The 19,074-nt window shown below is 41.3% G+C and overlaps 1 protein-coding gene across 4 annotated transcripts in view; it reads left to right on the top strand.

Annotated features, from left to right (window-relative positions):
- The window catches only part of rbms3 (RNA binding motif single stranded interacting protein 3), a 115,912-nt gene that overhangs the window by 14,620 nt on the left and 82,218 nt on the right, over positions 1 to 19,074 (top strand). For all 4 annotated transcript variants that reach the window (XM_022753348.1, XM_022753351.1, XM_022753349.1 and 1 more), the window contains exon 2: positions 17,453 to 17,637. In XM_022753348.1, coding sequence (XP_022609069.1) covers positions 17,453 to 17,637 — 185 coding nt within the window. The remainder of the gene's footprint in view (positions 1 to 17,452; positions 17,638 to 19,074) is intronic.

The raw sequence follows: 19,074 nt of genomic DNA on the forward strand, positions 1-19,074 counted from the left end.
ACATTGTTCTTAGACTCTGCATATTTGTGGCTGGGGGTGTTTCTGAGGGTTCCGGTTGCCATTTCGCTGTTTTTGGGTTGACCTATGATTCATGGGTGACTGACTCACTCCAACTCTGGAGAAGTTGGCTGAGCTGTGCCGGATTTCCCAAAACATGGTAATATAAACATCACTGTATTATGCGGTCCTTTTCTGTTGATCTTCATGTCTAATGTTTTCTTTATCTCCTCCTCCTGGCGTTTTTTTGTTTTGCCCCCTCTCCTGAGTATTTATTCTCGGGGCTTTGAGGCGCTATGATGATGCTACGAAATATATACATTGCTTATTTCAGGGAGATTCTGAGACAATGCTTTGTTACACAAATGTAATCAAGTGGCCGGTTGCCCAAAATTATCCCTACCACACCTGAAATCTTGTGTTGTGGCCTCATCTTCAAAAAGATGTTGTAACATAATTTAATATAAACAAATTACATTTCTTACATAGATATTCAGCAGCAGGTATCAGGTATTCAGTTACATATTAATGGATATATATACATTGTCACTTTTATAGTTTTATTACAATCCCATTAATTTTACTCTGTGGAAAACAGAAAATCCTGAACCCACTCTTTCCTCCCATCAAATAAGTCTGGTTTTCTTTCGCTTCACTTTGACTAATCCCTCATCTCTGGTTCATGTCTTCTACAAATAACATCACGTTGTGAGACATTCAAAATGCCATTTTATGGTGACTGTAAAAACTCAGAACATACAGGCACGTATGTAGGTGTAAATGAGATGTACTGTGAGTATTTGTATATGCAATAAAATCATGTATTCACATACACGCACACTCACACACACACACACACACACACACACACACACACACACACACACACAGCAACTGTCAACTGCTAGATTAGATGCAGTGGGGGCTCTGAGTACAACAGGAGGAGCATTCAGTGCACCGCTGTGACAGAAAATACTAACTGTAGCACTCTTACCAATACCAACCCTAGAATTATCCTCTCAGCTGAGGTCTCTCTTAGTCCTCCCTGTCTCTCTCAAGAAGAAATCAATGACGTGGGGGACACTCACATCAGTACGCAGGGAGACCCACCTGCATACAAGGCGTACAATAACTGCAGATTATCTTTTGTTCTGTGCAGAATTCAGATGAAACCTGATGATATTATTTTCAGTCTGACAGATTCAACAGATGCTGAAATGGGTGCATTTGCCACCAGTTTCTCGTCCAATATTTGAAGTGATCATACTGACGACTAAATTTGACGTTCCAGTTTTGCTTTAGTTATCTCAAAAGCAGCATAGTGGATTAAATACTTACCAGACAGAGGTGAAACTGCAACCGGTCTTCTTATTGCACTGCAGTAAGTTGATCCAAAGGATTATTTTCAAAAGTCAATGTATTCCAGTAATGGATATCTGTTGTTATGGGGTACTGTGACTGTGTCCGTGTACTGTGTACTGTCCAGAAATAAATCTGGTTCTAAAATCGGGTTGGGTGAGTGAGTGGCCGGTACTTAAAGGAAGAATCAGAGGAACATACAACTGAAAATACAATAAAGATTCTCTGCCCACTCCCACTGTGCCACGTTCACATACATGTAGCTGTGTTGCTCTCACAGAAACACTGCAGCGGGCACAGCGGCACACCGTATATGTAAGAGGGAGAGTACATATCATAGCATAATGCACATTACATAAGGACACTGTGATCCCCCCCCCCCACTTGAGCCTAAAGCTCAACTCATATTCACAAAGACACTACGGTGGAGCAGGCCCAGGTGGTGTGGGTTACAGTCTGGAGGAGGTGTCTGGTGGTTTGTTCAGCCAGGGTCAAAAAAGTTAAAATGCAACAGCAGAGGAGAAGTGGAGGAAATAAAGGAGAGGGTCAGAGTGAGAGGGGACGAAGGCACAGATAAGACAGAGAGAGGAAGGGGGGGGGGGGGGGGGGGGGGGGGCAGAGGGAAATATGAAGAGCTTATAAAATAAGCTTATAAGAGGAGAGTTATTTGGATCAAAGATCTCCCTGGTACTAGGAGGAATCCCCTCCTCATTCAAGGGGGACCAGCCGAGTCAGCTGCCTTTGTCACTGACAAATTGAACTTCTTCAAATCCATATGTCACTTTCCCATTCTGGATCACACTGTATATCCTCAACAGTCTTCACTCTAATTGCTCTCCGCAAATACCCCTCTGACTGCGCTCTGAAATATATATTGTCAGAGCTGTATCGCCGGGGTGCCACAGTTCTTATTATTACACTTTTTATTATTGCATGCTTATGGTTTTCTTGCCCAAGAAAGCTTATTCATATTCTACATTGCAAAAATGTAAAAATAAGATTATGGACCTATACACTACATAACATGTGAGAAAATGGAGTCAGGCTGGACCTCGTGTTTCAAAACATACAGTCTTTACAACAGTCAGTCAGAGACAGGAAGTCCGGCTGAATCACAGATTGAGTGACAAACCCAGGCAGAAGGGAAACGGGGGCTGACAAAAGTAGAGAGGAAAAACAGAGACAAAGCAACAGAGACAGACTCTTGCTTTCTTCCATAGTACAGCCACAAGCTGTTGGTCTCAGGCTGCCAACCTAGCTCAACTTCCCAGTCATAGATAAGCAGTGTGTGTGTATGTAGTGTGTGCGTGTGTTTGTATGTAGTGAGTGCCTGTGTGTGTGTGTGTGTGTGTGTGTGTGTGTGTGTGTGTGTGTGTGTGTGTGTGTGTGTACATAATTCATAAACATAGCCAAATCAAGATCTAGAGATTATCATGACCAGTGGCACAAAAGAGGAGAGAGGAAAGGAAAGGAGTGGGAACAGAAGAGAGAAGGAAAAGTGGATATATGATGGAAATATATAATAGTTAGCAAGGTTATACAAATACAATTACAGGTTACAGACTATGAACTAGTTTATATTCATCCCACACTTACCTGTATGCACCCGCATGTGTTCACATACACATTCCCACAGGCTCCCTGTGTATAACTCTGCTCCCTCTGTTTCTCTATCTCCCTTCAATGGCTCCCTCCCTCCCTCTTTTACTTTCAAGGAAGGGTAATCCCTCTTGTAGCTAATGTGCTGTGACATTTCATGGTACAATAGGATTTGGGAGACACTATGTATTCTCATGGTGCCGGGGTCTGGCTGATAACCTCGCTGTCTGGGTGATTTTGGACTGCAGCGACTCTCGGACTAGTTTTTATCTCACTTTGGAAATCAAATTCTCAAGGTGGAAATGCAATTCACAATAACGCAGACTCTGAGGTGACACATTGGGGGTTATTGGTAAACCACGGTCACCTGCATGCTGTCACCTAGCATCCCGGATGGAAAAAACTGTACTGTTAATTACATCCGATTCATAGATTGAACGTGGCATCAACTGCAGCGACAGATAAACGTTTTTCTAAGTTGTGACGCAGGTGACAGCCAAGAAAGTGAAGCTTCTTGCCTTCAGGATTATTTAGGAGAAGAAATAATGAGGAATTTCTAATTGGGTGTTGCTAATACCCAAGGATATTGATACCCAATAGTCACAATAAACACACATGCAGAAAATTAAAAAACAAACCTTTTGACCACATTCATGAAATACATTTTTAGTTGAAGGTCAAAAATTAAATTAATCAAATTAAAAAAAAAAAGGAAAAAACAAAAAAACAAAAAACATGATACATAAATAGGAATGGCATAATAACAGCAGAAATACTTATTGATGATATACTCATTTTGACTTATATTGTTTATCAGGCAGGTTGTGACTGATAAATGCAACAGACACAGTGTTCTACTAGCTGCACAGAATGTCTCAATTTTCATATAAAGGTACAATCTTGGCATATGAGAGGCGATCTGATACAGATAGCAGGGTTTCCCCTCGGATCAACTGAAGGCCAAAGTGCTTATCTCACCAGCAGAGCTGATGTGTGAGGATAGGGTATGGGGGCGGTAAATGGTGCTCATCAACCTTCAGGCACAGTTATAATGCTGCCAGAGTGCCTTCAGCTGGACAGCGCTCAGAGAAGGCAATGCCGGAAGGGATAAATGTTAAACAGTTTGCGTGACATTTATTGTAGATTGTTCTTGTAGTTTGTCTGAACAAAGCAGGATGTTTAATGGCAATAAAAAAGTGCGTCGGAAACATAAAACCCAATAAAGATGAATGAAGGGAAGTTTCTGTCCTCAGATGTTTTCCTCGTCCTCTTAACTTTACATCCACTGATTGAGGCTCCTGTAAATGGTTCTTTAGATATTTTTTGTTCTGTACTGTGAATGAGACAAAACACACAGTTGAAGCAGTTAAGACGTGCGTCATGCGCACTGAAGAATGCAAAAGACACATGATCTACTCTGTTGTTGAGGAATGGATTGTAGGCTACTTACGCTGATGTTATTTGTTGCTATACACACAACGTTGAAGCTCAGATTGAAAACGGCTGCACGTTAACTATTTTTCAAGTAATGAACAGAAAGTTCGCATTTTGCTCAATAGTACCTCTGCAGATTTTAAACAACAAAAGGGCTTTGAGTGAGTAATGTTGGCATAGCGAGGAACACACAAAAAATAAGAACAAATTGTGATTATGGGGTTATCATATGACAGTAATGACTTGCTCTGAAAAGGCAAAAGCACGACCTGTCATTTTCCTCTGCACTTAGTCAAGCCTTAAATCATCAAATGAATGACTTAAATCCAAGTCAAGCAAAAAGCCTCCGATGTCTTCCTCAGCTAAATGCAGATTACAACTGAAGTGAGCCGGGTGTTTATGAAGCTAACAACCGTGCCGAGGGACTAACGTCTTGTCGTTTTGATTTGCCGTAAGATTTCTTTTGAGAGCATGACAGCGAGCGTGAGACAGATAGAAGCTGAGAAGTGTCACGCCCAGATTCATGAGACGTGGTTGGCAGGCCTGCTATTGCTGTTTTGGCTGACTGTGTTATACCTGGAGGGAACTCGCTGCTGTCGCCGCTATACTGTAGCCAATTTAGCTGGAGCACAGCTGCTAAGAGGCTCCCCGAGGTGTATGTGTATGTGTGTTTCAGGATTAAGCCACAGCGCCAATTAAAGCCTGAGACTGGTTTTTAAAGGATAAATTATTAACAGCAGAAGTGACCTCTCTGGTGGCCTTCCTTCCTTCCTCTGCTTCTCTCTTGTCTTCTCCTCTCCTGTCTTCTCCAGCCTTGATTTACCTTTGTCATACGTGCTTCCCTTCCCTCACAATGTCTTCTCTTTCTTTGCATTTGTTTGCTTCTGGTTTTATCCTCTGCAGTCCTTTTTGTTTCATTGGGTATTTACCACTGTATGTTTGTCCTTCTGAAAGATCGTGGATTTCTTTTTTTTTTTTTTAGTGTTTTGATATTCTACTCTTTTTAGAATTTAAATGGAAAAAAACAGGCCTGGTTGTATATTTTGTGTCCTCAAAGTTGCATTGATCTTTTCGTAAGGCTAAAGTGAAGGAAGGACAGAGATAGGGATATGTTCTATCAGCAAAGCGTATTCGAGAGAGATTTATTTCTGCTCACTCCACTGCCGCTCTTTACCTTGCATCTGCTCACTGTGATATTTTTCGTCTAAGATGGGTTTTTCCGCACTGAATACTTTGGTATTTTTATGCCTCCAGGTTACAGCTGCATTCCCCTTTTTCTCCATGTGTTCAATAGCAAAAACATGTTAGTCGGTAATGGATACTTTTAACCTTTTCCAGGTAATTTGATCAGGCCTTTAAATCAATTCAAGCACACACAGTGTTTTGGTTATGATCGGTGAATACATCGACTGCTGCACTCACTGTTCAGTCATTGTTTTTTGTTTTTTTTAAATGGGCGAACCATGTCTCTTTCTGATTTGATGAATGGCTCAATACTGGATTCTGAATTATAAATGTGAGCTTGTGTGTATCATCTCTCACTGGGACAAAGGAGGAGTGAGAGTTGAAACGGTTTAGTGACCTAAATGTATTTAACACCGGGGTTACTTCATGCTGCCATTCAGTATTTCAGCACATGGAATTTCCTGTGGAAAATGGTGCGGCATCCCCTCACAATATTATATTGGTCCAGTCATAATCCAGATGCATTTTGTTTTGGCAGTCGACTCCACTAAGGTACTGTTGAATCACAGTGCATAGAACATAAATCACGAGTTTCAGTATACAGTAAAGTGCACGCTTTAGAGGTTCATTTCTGAATGAAAGTCCTGAGTGTAAAATTATTGGATATAACTCATGTGTGTCCAATCATTTGCTATGTACCTCTAGTCTGACTGACTAACTGTTTTATGTATTTCTCTCTGTCTAATCTTCCACCTGAGAAATAAAAAACATAATGATTTGACTGAGCTCTACCTTTGTTCAGATGGCCTATTATGGATTTTCCCTCTAGATATCCTCAGGTCATCATCTGATCTCAGACAGCGGGCATGGATTCCGCTCAATATGTTCTTACACTCTGATCTCTTCCTCCATCCCTCCCTCTTTCCATCTATCCCTCTACCCCTCCCTCCTCTTCTTCTCTCTTTCCCTGACTATTTACTCCTCTTTTTGATGAAGGAATTTAATTAGAGCAGAGAGAGAAACAGGAAGGAACGAGGGATACAGTGGAGGAAGGAAGCAGAGTAATAATGAATGGTCAGTGACCCCGAGAGCAGACAAGGTAAAGATAATTGTGTTTAAATCAGACCTGGTCGATCTGAGTGAGAGAGGCACAGAGAACCCTGTTACTACATTAGACAAGACTGTATATAGATGTAGTGGTGCATTGACGCAGTAACATCGCCTCACTTACAAGAGGAATTACCAGTAAACCCTGCAGTCCCCATGCAGGATCATATGAGTTGAATAATCTATGTGCAGGCGCCTACTGCACCATCACATGTCTCACAATTTCACATTCTGTTGGCCTCCATAGCTCAGTGAAATGACCTTAAACAGGAGTTCTTGTTTACAGTCTTTTCATATGACTTCCATTAACATAGATTATGTGGAATAGAATAAATCAACCGTGGCTTTGTTTTACAGTGCAGCTCAGCTGTGTCCTGTTGTTGAGTGCTAGCACACATCCTACCATTGTAGGGAGATGGATGTGTATTTGTAAATTTGAAAATTCCCAGTTTAAAAATTACAAGAATTGAATGGACTACTTACGTAACATAGTAGTTTTTCTAGAGTTTACTATCGGACGGATTGTTATAACATTTATTGCAGACATCTGTGTTTTATACCTGAGCTATAGCCCTACTTTTTGTTTAGTGTTATTTAGCAAGTGTTATCATGCTAACAGGCCAAAATAAGCTGGTGAACATATAGTGGAGTACAAAATCTGCGACTACTTTCCCATGAGGTACCTGACTGTACAGTACATCTGCCAAAAGTTTGCATGTTAACTGTGCCATTGTGAGTATACCCCGCTGTCACACTGTGTTCAGGTCATATCGTTTAAACCATAATTAGAAGCAGCCGATTGGGAAAATCCATTCACGTCAGCCTGCAACTTGTAATTCTCAGTTGAAGATATTAGGAAACTAATACCATCCATTCAGCTCATTTTATAGGAGCCATAGACTGTTTGCATCTGGTTTCACATGGTAATGAATTGCTACAAATACATAAGACAACAAAAGAAGCTAATTTAGGCTGTTTATCTGATGTGACTCCAAAGTTAGCACTAGAGCTAACCACCCTGGAATAATGCATGAACACCGCAAGTCAGAATAAGGGATGTTTTTCTTGTTTTTACCATTCTGCCAACATGGCATGAATGCAGCATTAGTGTTTAGCTCAAAGCACTGCTGTGCCAAACTACCGCCTTAAAGAGCTGCTAGCATGGCTTTAGACTATTAGTCTTATTATAACTGACAGGTTTATCTAAAGTCTCCATTTATGTTGTGAAGTATGTGGTCTGCTACATGGTGTTGTGTGTGTGCTGTATGTGTGTGTTTATCACTTTGAAAATGTGATGTTTCATTTCAATGGGTTTATCATGGGACACAAACAACTTGAGCAGCAATATTAACTGAAGTGTGGTAATATAGACTGGCAGTGACCCGACTGTGCTTTCTCATAACTTCCACCTCTGCAACTTTCACTATGTTCCAGTAATGTAATAAGTTACCACTCCCATTTCTGTTGCCTCATGATATACTGTATGTCATGACCTGTGTTGTTGCCGTGCTTATAGTGACATTTAAATTGATTCACTAATGAGAGTAGACACCCCCCCCCACCCATCCACCCTAACATACGAGCACCCACACACACACACACACACACACACACACATGCCAATTGCTATCTTTTCAGTTCCTCATTGTTGCTGTGAGAAGACAAACCCAACACACAAGTGCATGCACCCACACATACAGACACACACGCCAATTCCTATCTTTTTAGCGTCTCATTGTTGCCGTGGAGAAACATTATTCTGTCTGCACACTTATTCTATAGTCTCCATTCTTTGACCTGATGCTATATAAGCATTCTGTCTTATTCTCATGCCCTCTTATTCTGATGGTAATTTGACTGCCTGAAAGGACTGGCAGAGGATTGTTCAGTCTCATTCAACAAAAATACGGTAAAAAGTCATTCCTGGGATTAAAAAAAGCTCCGCGGTGGATTTCCAGGGCTCTGTTGTCGTGCCTGCAGTTGCCTGTCAGCCCCCCGTTCATATGCTAATGAGCCAGAGCTTGATTGTTTCCTCATATTTTAATCTCCAGCACAGTGTTAGAGGGGGGGGGCAGCAGATAGGAGGAGCGTGAGTACGAGGAAGAGATGAGACAAGAGGAAAAGAGATGATGGGCCAGAAAAAGAGGAGAGGGCAGAGGGTGTCGGCAGCTGAGGTATGGAGATGAGTAGAAAGTTGAAGACGAAACACGAGGAGATGAAATTATGTAGGAGGAGAAAAGCAAAATGTTTGACAAGAACAGTGAAGAGGTGAGGGACATGGGAGGGCAGCATGAGATTATTAATATGCAAGGAGGAGATGATAAAGATAAAGAGGGATAGAAGCACTGCTGGATGATAAGCGGCAGGTAGGAATACACAGTTCACCATATAAGGAGACATCCAGAGTTCATTAGCGGTGACAAAGAAGTGGAGCTGCTGCTGATAGACCTCTGCAATATTTAACATTGCTTAATTTTAAACTTTGAGGGGAGTCATTGAAGAGCAATGAAACCTTCATACTTTTCCCTCGTATATAGGTTTTGTATAAAACCAATCACCATTCAGGAACCCCATCTCCTGCTGCTCATCATGCATACTGCAGGGTTCAAACACTGACCAGGGGGTAATGAGAGGAGGAGCAAGAGAGACTTTCTTGAATAAACTAACGTGTCATTTGCATAAATATACATAATAAAAGAGCTTTGTGCAAAGCTCCTCTTCAATATGCATGTTTTTTTTTTCCTTTTTGTAACTTGCATGCTAGAGGTCATGCAATTAAGAAAGAGGAATGTAGTGTATGATTTTTTTTTAATATACTCAGAGAAATGGAGAAAAAAAACCATCGGGTGGGTTTTGAAGTAATGTGCTGGAATGATTTTCTTGGACGTCACTCAGGAAGGGTTTTTTCTTTTCTTTTTTAGAAAGACGGCGTAAGGTCAGCCGCTTTAATGTAGTTAGATTTGTTTGTCACAGTGAATGTTGATCACAGCAAAGACAGAACATATGCAAGTAAATCACTTTAGCAAGGACTTGAATCTGAGCCAACATGTGCATAGTACACATATGTTCAGCATGAGATATGTGCATTCGCAGAACTTACTTATTTTAAAGGAGACAGGAAAAGTAAATAAAATCCTTACTTGGCCATCAGTACCCAGAATTCATCCACTACATTTATTCCATTTAAGCTAGTACCAGCAAATCCAGAAATGGTGCCCATTTCCTTCCACTTGCAACTCCTGGTCAGACAGGGCAAGAAAATGTCCCTAACATCCGTCCCTGTTTTGGGAGGACACTGGGGCACCAACTCTAACGCCAAACAAGAACATCAAAATTGAATGATTCAGCATGACCCAAATTATTTTCAATCCATGCTTCTCCATGAAAGTTAATCGCGCTACGTGCCCACCCACCATCTTGACCTCCATAGCCAATATTCGTACCTTGGACATACTTGCTGTAAGGTGATGGTGAAAACCACTGAGCCAACACTCCACCAGTGTTACATTACATTTCCATGTTATGTTTTAGCTTTTGGTCAAAATACTTTTAACATTCTTATCAAATGAACAAAACAATGTAATTTATTTGTATTTACTGTATAAAGGTATAATCTGACCATACATCATTCGACATGAACCCATCTTCAAACAACCTCCTCTTGCTGTGTGGTTTGTGAGTGGACTGCTGTCTGACTCAACATAGAGCTACTTAAAGATGAATTGCACCAACATCATATGTAGTATTACATTACAGTAGAATCTACTCAAATACAGAAAGCTATTGCACAAGCTTTTTGGGTTTTTCACCAACAATCAACCAACATTTCTCATAACCCCACACACAAACATTCACTCAGCTTTGACCCCAAGAACAATAGCCTTGCAGATTCAAATCAATCCCAAGTTAAACTGCTTTCCTTTAAACTCACTCATACCCCCCCAACCTCTGAGGTGTAGGCCTCTGACCTTCTCAAAAACACAGCCGCAGGAATTCACTGAGAGTTCAAAAAATCACCACAGTTGCTCTCCATCATCTCCTTATCTCCTTATCTCTCAACCAGGTCAGTCAGCACCGAACCCAAACTGGATGTCCCCCTGGGTTGTTTGTGCAACTTGTTTATGACAGCCCAAGTGTTGTTAATGCTGCTGTTGCCGATGTTAACAAGAGAGACAGAGAGGTAGACAGCTGGAACATGGCGTTCCACTGGGAAGCAACCTAGACGACCTGATTTTCTGAGGAGACAGACAGAGACAGGGAAGGAGTTGTTTGGGAAGGGGACCGGGAGAGTGATGAGAGAGGAGAGGAAATTAGGAGAGAGGTGAGATATAAACAAGAAGACCAGAGAGAGTGAAAATGGAAGAACATGAAATGTAATGGCGGAAAGATGAACAAGCAGCGAGCACAAGAAGACAGTGGCTTCATGGCCCCGCCAGTTCTAAAATACCAGAACAAAGACTTTATTTTAGGAAGAGCTGAAAAGAGACAGGTTTTTATTATGATAGACAAGGGAAGCATTTTGATGAAGATGAACAATTGTACCAGCGGTCTTTTCTTCTTGTGCTACAGTGTGTATTGAATAGTATTAATTTACTGCTTCATGTTGTTGCACCATTCTTCTGATGGGATATTAAATAGGCCATGCAGACTATATCCTGATAGGTAAGCTTTCTGCATATTTAATTAAAGTGATCATTTTCCATTCTGATTGACCGTACAATGATCCTGAGTATGGGCTGATGAAACTTGCAGACACCCTGGTAAAACATGATATCCAGTTATTTCTGCCTCAAAAAACTGCAGTGTGTCTGCAGGCCCTCAAAGCCTTAACCAGACTTAAATTACGATAATTATGTCTGCATTAGCTCAAGGGTATAGTAACATCTAGTATTACACTTATAAAATATAGCGGCTGGTGTGGTATGTTTTTGTCCAGTGACAAATAACCCCAATCACAAAGACTGGTATTTGACATGTACTTTAACTGCAAATTTGTTTCTGGTATGTTATCGTAACTGGTATGAAAGGAGGTCTTTAAAAGCCTTACATTTGACTTAATGAAACATGCAGACACTGTATGGTTGTCATTAGTCTCACAAACTTGATTATCAGTGCACCTCTTTTAAGGACACACTCAAAGAAGTGCAGATCCTTTTCCAGGAATTCTGAGCTGGTCACGGATTTGGACTTTGAAATAATTTTATTACACAACCCTCTGGTGTGATTTTCCCAGACATATCATTTACGCCCCCAGACTAATCACAGGCTATACCTCTAGCCTACACATTTCTTAACTTGACCTGTAAGTATCCTGTATTGGATATCATTAGGCTTGTCTCCAAGAAAGCTTTTTATACCTGTACACAGCATTAACTGAATTCTCTGCAGTCTCCTCTGTTTCCTCAAACTTAAATATGGCTATTTCCTTCCTTTATTCAGATTATTGTAAGTATTTCTTTTCTTTTTTGTCATTGCAACACCTTGAAGTCACATTTTCCAATCAAGCAAGACTTGGACATGCCAGTCTGAAGATCAAGTTTTTGTAAATCCCTGAAAAGATTTGTTGTCTTTTCAAGATTTCCGACAGAAGCAATAACCAAGGCTTAATTTAGCTGCTTGTGTAATCTCCAAACGGAGACGGTATATTGGGAGCCATGTTTCCATTCCGATGTATTCATAAGCTCTTCCTTAAACCCTTCCGCTGCTGTGTTTAGAGGCACTGACAGTAAGAGAGAATCTCAGCACTGGACCTAAAAATAGCCCGCATTCTTTCCTCTGTGTTTCAGGAAGCATCAGAAGAGGCCGGAACAACCCGCTCTCCCATGTCCCCCTCTTTCCTTTCTCCCATGTCCCATCTTCTTTCTTCTTATTCCTTCTCACTCAAATCTCTTCATCAGCCATCTCTCTTTCACCGTCTCGCTGTTCCTTTCTCTGCCGCCTTCTCTTCCACTCTCTCTCTCTCTTCCATCTCTTTATCCCTCCCTTCCTACCTTTCACCTAAAGTTCACCCCTCTCTGGGACTGTGCAACTTCTTTTCCCTCTCCTTTCCCTCCCTTTGTGCTTCCATATCGTCACTTAGTGAATCTTTCCATCCCTCCTACTATAATGGACCCTGCTAAATGCTGCTAAGCTTGATCCTGCGATGAATGTGTGTTAATGTCTGCATATATATATATATAAATACATACACGCCTACAGCTGTGAGAAAGAATGTGTTACATCATATTAAATGTACATGGAGGAGCATATTGCCAGAGATGCTTTGTTAAAATGTATGGAACTGAGTTATAGCAGCAAACCAATGGGCTCATTGTTGGCTATTAAGCTCTCAAGCCCTGTTACTGTCTTTGTCTGTGTCTCTCTGCGGCTCTTTTACCTCTGGCATCTCTCTTCTGCAATGTGCATAGATACAGTGGCAAGACACTGAGACACACTGAGCCTCAGTATGCAAAAACAAAAATCAGGACCGGGGGGTTGGGGGGTTGGAGTGGCAGGGGTTCACTAACAGAGGCAAAACAAATCAGCCCGAGTCATCTTGACTGTGCTGATCTTTGAGGGAACTGGGAGCAGAAGAGTCCAAAACAGAGGAAGCTATTGTAGCTAATTAGCAGTGTGGCACCGTCTACTTTGATTTGGAAAATAAAATGCTCCACAAAAGAGAAACGGTCTGTAGACAGTTATGACACAGGAGTCAGCAGGACTACCCACACGAGTCTAGTCACTATGTCAGTAAGCCTCTATAACCACGTTTCTCCAAATCAGACCAAAGCAAGCAGTTGTTTCCAAGATGAAATGAATATTTATTGGATTCACTGATGATATCCGTGTGACAAATTAAAGAAAAAAAGCAACATTAAGTGTCTGAAGGTGTTTGGCCACTGTGACCCTACAGAGCGGGTTCAATATGCTTCGGTCTAGGTTCAACAAGTCTTTGGGATCCATCTGCATTCATTATGTTTCTCCACTCATTTATTTAGGGATATTTCTTTATTTTTTCACCCATAAACAAACAAGTTTCAAGGCAAGATCAAATATGTATGTCATGAATGGGCCTATACGCAGACCAACAGTCTGTTACCTGTTCAAGGTGATGCAAGTGATGCCATGACAGCTGCACTGTAGCTCAGTGAAAGGCAAATGTTTGAAGATGTGCTCTAAACATCTTCTAGTGTCTTGAGGATAAGTAACTTGTTTTCCTCTTTGCAGTCACATATATGCTCATCAGATAGTCGCAGCATGCACATATATGACAGCGTGCAGCAGCGTTGTGCAGTGCGTTGTTGTTCACAGGCTCAGCCGCGCATGAAATGTACGAAAAAACCCGATGACTGTTTGTTTTGTGTGACAGTTTGTGTCGCTGCCTCTGAGCCTATTCCCCACTGCGAGAGCTGCTCCACTGTACTGAGTGTATCAACAATACCAGCTGAGATGCAGCCTTCAGTCCACACAGCCCGACTGCAGAGTAATCCTTAAAAGAGAGAAAGAGAGGAGGGAGAGAGGGAGAGATATAGAGCGAGTGTATGGGAAGTGGAGGGATAGAGGTGAAAAGAGCGAGAGATTGAGCGATGGTGGAGTTAAATTTGACAGTGAGCGAGAGGTAAAAGAGGAGAGAAAGCGTGGATGCCAGAGAGAGAGAAAGAGAGAGAGAGATTTTAATGTTTCAAAGGATTCCCTATCACAGTGTCTGACACATTACATACACAGCTCACTATCGCCCAGACCCTGACAGCTGCACAAATTGGCTGAAAGAGGTTCCCTGGGCAAGACCTTTGATCAGGTGTGTGTGTGTGTTTGTGTGTGTCCGTGTGTGTGAGTTGTGTCAGCGAGTTAGAGAAAGCGGAGAGATTTTGTACATTTGTGCATACCTGGACATCTGAGTGTGTGTATGTGGGAATGAAGAAAGGCTCTTTTCTGTTCCACATCACAGTGGAATAAAATAAATGTACATAGATAAGGCTGACTGTGTGTGTCTCTGTCTGTGTGTGTGTGTGTGTGTGTGTGTGTGTGTGTGTATATATTGCATGTGCTGGCTTTATATTTGTGTTATCTTTAGCATGTTTTAGCTTTTATTTCAATGGTATTTCTCTTTCAGATTGCAGCCGGGGGTCTTTTATTTGTATCTGACACTTCCCATCATCATCATTATATTTCAGGGGTGGTCGGTAAACAAACCCACTGTCAAGAGGCTCATATTGAATCAGTCCTCAACACTGTTCAGGCTTTCATTATCATGATCACAGTCATATACATGCGAACGCAAATCAATACATGCGAACGCAAATCACACACACTGCTGAGTGCTCAGAAGCTCCTCTGGAGTGTCTGGAAATTTGATTATTTTCTCTGCATGTGTGTTTTCTGGCAAATAAAAAAAATGTTTTTTTAATTTAAAAAATGTGAGTTAACCTTTTCTTAAAGTTACAGGAAGTGCAGAAAGCTGGTACATATGACAAGCCAGTCCTCGTGAATCGATAAAATTCTTCTATTTCTAGTGATATTTAGGGATGCAGCTAATGATTATTCTTAATATTGATTGATCACTCACTGTATAAAGTGTCTGAAAATAGTAAAAAGAAAGAAAAAAATTTATTCGAGCCTGGAGTATTAATACCAAAAATAATCAATTTACAGTAAAACAGAAAGAAAAACAGCAAATAGATCAGCACAGTGACAGTTTTGCTTGACAACTAACTAATTTAATTTTTCAATTACATCTCTGAATAATTAAGAAGATTAAATCCATTTTAGCGCTTTGCATTTCTTACATTTGCATCATCAATAGCTTTAAGACTAAGAGACAATATTTTGTCAGTGAACACTGTATTGGAAACTGGTGTAAGGAGACACTTGCAAGAAAGAGTAGTATTTGTCACAGCCATTGAAATAAAGTATTGCCCAGTGTCTCCTTTTTTCTTCTCTGTAGTTTTTTTTATTTATTTATTTATTTTTAAGTGTATATGCTCATTCTGGGCTGTTAGTGTAAGGCACTGGCCCGTAAATGACACTGTTCCACAAGCACTATCTCCTCTTGCTGCTGCATGTCTCCTGTACATGTGCTGAATCCTGTTAGTGCTGTCGTCTCTGAGCTGCCAGCGTGTGTGTGTGTGTGTGTGTGTGTGTGTGTGTGTGTGTGTGTGTGTGTGTGTGTGTGTGTCAGGAACTGTGTGCCAGTTGAGGGAAGTACAGGTAATGGATTAATATCAGAGCTGGCTCAGGCTCCGCATTGCTGTGTGGTGACAACCTGTCATTATCACAAACACCGGCTCACACACACACACACACACACACAAAATACACACACACAACCACACACAAAATACACACACACAAGCACACAGGCACTCTCTAGCATATGCCTGCGCACAAGCACACACACACTGCCAAATACAGTATACATCCAAGCGCATACGCTCTTCCTGTCTCACCTGTCTCTCACCCTTCCCTTCCATCCTCTGTCTTTGCCTGTCTCTCTCACTCGTCATCATGGCACACAGTGCAACTAGCCTGTGATCATCTTGAACTTGTTCCATCCAGTTCCCAACAGTAGGACCGATGCTGAGACCGGACTTCTTTGTCGAGCCGCTGTGGCTGTTTTGCTCCAGACATCAAGGCAGCAGACAGAGTGTTTCTTGAACGCTGTCGTCACATGAGCCATCAGACTGTTTTACTTCCTCCAAACTTGAAATGATAGCTTGCGGGCAGGCAGGGGTAGGCGTGCACTCTGAACCCACCTGAACCCTCATTAATCCTCAGACTAGTCTTCCTCCCTCCCAGAAATGGTCATCTTATTAAGTCATTTAGTCAGTACTGAGCTGTGTAATTGGACAGAAGAGGCTAATTGGAAACGTTTGAGTAAGTTAGGGCTGATAAAATGCCCAGACTTGAATTAAACACTGAATGGCCTGGTTTGTGCCCCTATGAAGGGATGCTTGACAGTAAATGCATCCAATGCAATCTTGCATCTATTCAGATTTCCTTTAAATAGATGACGGTACCTTGAAGAAGGAAGATCACGTGTATCGAGAAAATGTCATTGTTTTTGGATCTTTTTGATCCATAAACAAGTTAAATGATCACATTTTAAGATACTGTTCTCTAAATGACCTGTCAAGATGGTTTCTTCTATTTTTACTGTGTTGATTCATCTCTCTGTGCTGTGCTAACACACACACACACACACACACACACACACACACACACACACACACACACGCACGCACCAGAGAGAGGACACATATTCGGAGCCTTTTGTCCATCAACACTTTGAAAACCTCCCCATCTTTAAGAAAGCTGCCAGTGTCCCGAAACATTTCCTGATCCACAACATGAAAGCATTGTAACTTACAGCAGGTCACTCCAGTCATGATGATGACACCGACTGAATACCAATGTTTATTGCAGTATCATCAAAGCTAACTAAAGCAGTAGAAGTTGCTGCAAAGATGCATCACAGCCTATAATTGTTAATGATACAAGCTCATAGTAAAACTTGGTGCCATAATCATAATAGGCACTAGTAATTACACAGATCCTGCTTCCTTAATTTGATGTGCTTCCTGTTGCATCAAGAAATTGCGGTGGGGCTTGATGCAGGAAGAGATTATTCAAAAGGATGTGAGTTCAGTAGAAAGAAGAGATTTTGTTTAATGGGGAGGACTGAGGGGCAGAAACTGAAAATAACTTTGGCGTCATTAGATTTGCTTAGAAAAAAAAATGCATTTTTCATTGTGTTGTGACCTAAACTAACCTTTCCCTCTCTTTTTCTCCACAGCAGTCCTATGCTCCTCCCCCGCAACCCATGGCTCCGCCCAGCCCCGGCACCACAGGAGGTGGAGGTGGAGGTGGAGGAGGAGGTCAGGGAGGAGGGCTGATGGAGCAGCTAAGTAAGACCAACCTGTACATCAGAGGCCTGCCGCCGGCCACCACCGACCAGGACCTCATCAAACTCTGCCAGCCGTGAGTTCTATTCTGTTCTATTCTGTTCTGTTCTGTTCTATTCTATTCTGTTCTATTCTATTCTGTTCTGTTGATATGCACATGAATTAAACAGCACCCTTCAGTGCAGCTGAGTTCATTCCTGCTTGGTTCAGTTCAGCTTGTGGTAATTAGTTTTGCCTGAGTCCAACAGCAGCTTCTAATGAGTATCAACAGTTTGCTCTTGACCTCTGTGTCCCCCCTCTGTGCTTCCTCAGACGTAAAAGCACAACCCAGCTGGGGCTAACCCATCTACTCCCTTCTGTACTGGGTCACACACACGCACACATACACACACATACTAGGATACACACGTACGCCTTTCGGTTTTAATCCCTGCAGTCTCCAACATATTTAGCAACTTTTTGAGACAGATATCTTCACTTATTTCATGATAATAGTCGTGCAAATTAGGCTGGATGGAAATGTAATTGCACTGCATTCAAAGCTACCAAGTTATACCACTAGAATTTGAAATATGATGATTTTGGCAGTCCAGTATTTTACACTGTCTATTGCAAAGATGATTTGCCAAAAATGTAACTTGCAGTTTAGACATAGCTTTTCTAAACATTTTAGTGTTTGGAAAACATTGATTTAGCTTTTTTTATCAGTTTTATTCAAACTGCAGGATCAGCATTGAGACTGAGCATTTATTCTTAACCTTGGAAACAGTATTTAACAAACACAGTCTCACTACAAAGTCCAGTAACTTTTATTTGTTTGACTCTATCTGCCTCAATGGAAGGAGTTATATATATTTACATATGTTAAAAAGAGATAAATCTAGAAAGTATAATAGTTGTTTTTCTGATTTCATGTTGTTTCCCATCATATTGGATACAAACTGTTTGGCATGATATACTAAAGGGTGTGAGCAGGTCAGTGCCAAAGATGTATTTCCACCATGCTGATATGACACTGGAGGTCAACCCACCTTCACAGCAATATGTTTGCTCTTCTTGATAATATACTAGTGAATGGTGTGGTGTCCCTGATTGCTCCTGGCTTGTTGTAACTTCATCTGCTGCAGCAGAAGAACTTGACATGTGATAACCAGGAACTGGACTCAGTAGGGGTGGGCCCTTCACTTCCTTTTCTCTGCCTTCATGCTAAAAGTCAATCCTGTGCATTTCATTCTCAATCGTCCCCATTTGGACAAACAGAGTCAACACAGAATTTAATGCAAATGATGAACCGGCTCTCTTGCAGAGGGGCATGTTTGCCTACAGCTAACACCTGATATCAAGTGTAATTAGACAATTATATATTGAGCTAAATATTCTACAGGTAAGGGTGTTAAATGATCTCATTTCTAATTGATCTAATTGATTTTGGAATAAACTGAAAAAGGCAGTTAAAAATAAAATGTGGAGACTATAAGACACACACACACACACACACACACACACACACACA

The sequence above is a fragment of the Seriola dumerili genome, unplaced genomic scaffold (genome assembly GCF_002260705.1).
Source record: "Seriola dumerili isolate Sdu_G_001 unplaced genomic scaffold, Sdu_1.0 BDQW01000191.1, whole genome shotgun sequence".
Taxonomy (NCBI): domain Eukaryota; kingdom Metazoa; phylum Chordata; class Actinopteri; order Carangiformes; family Carangidae; genus Seriola; species Seriola dumerili.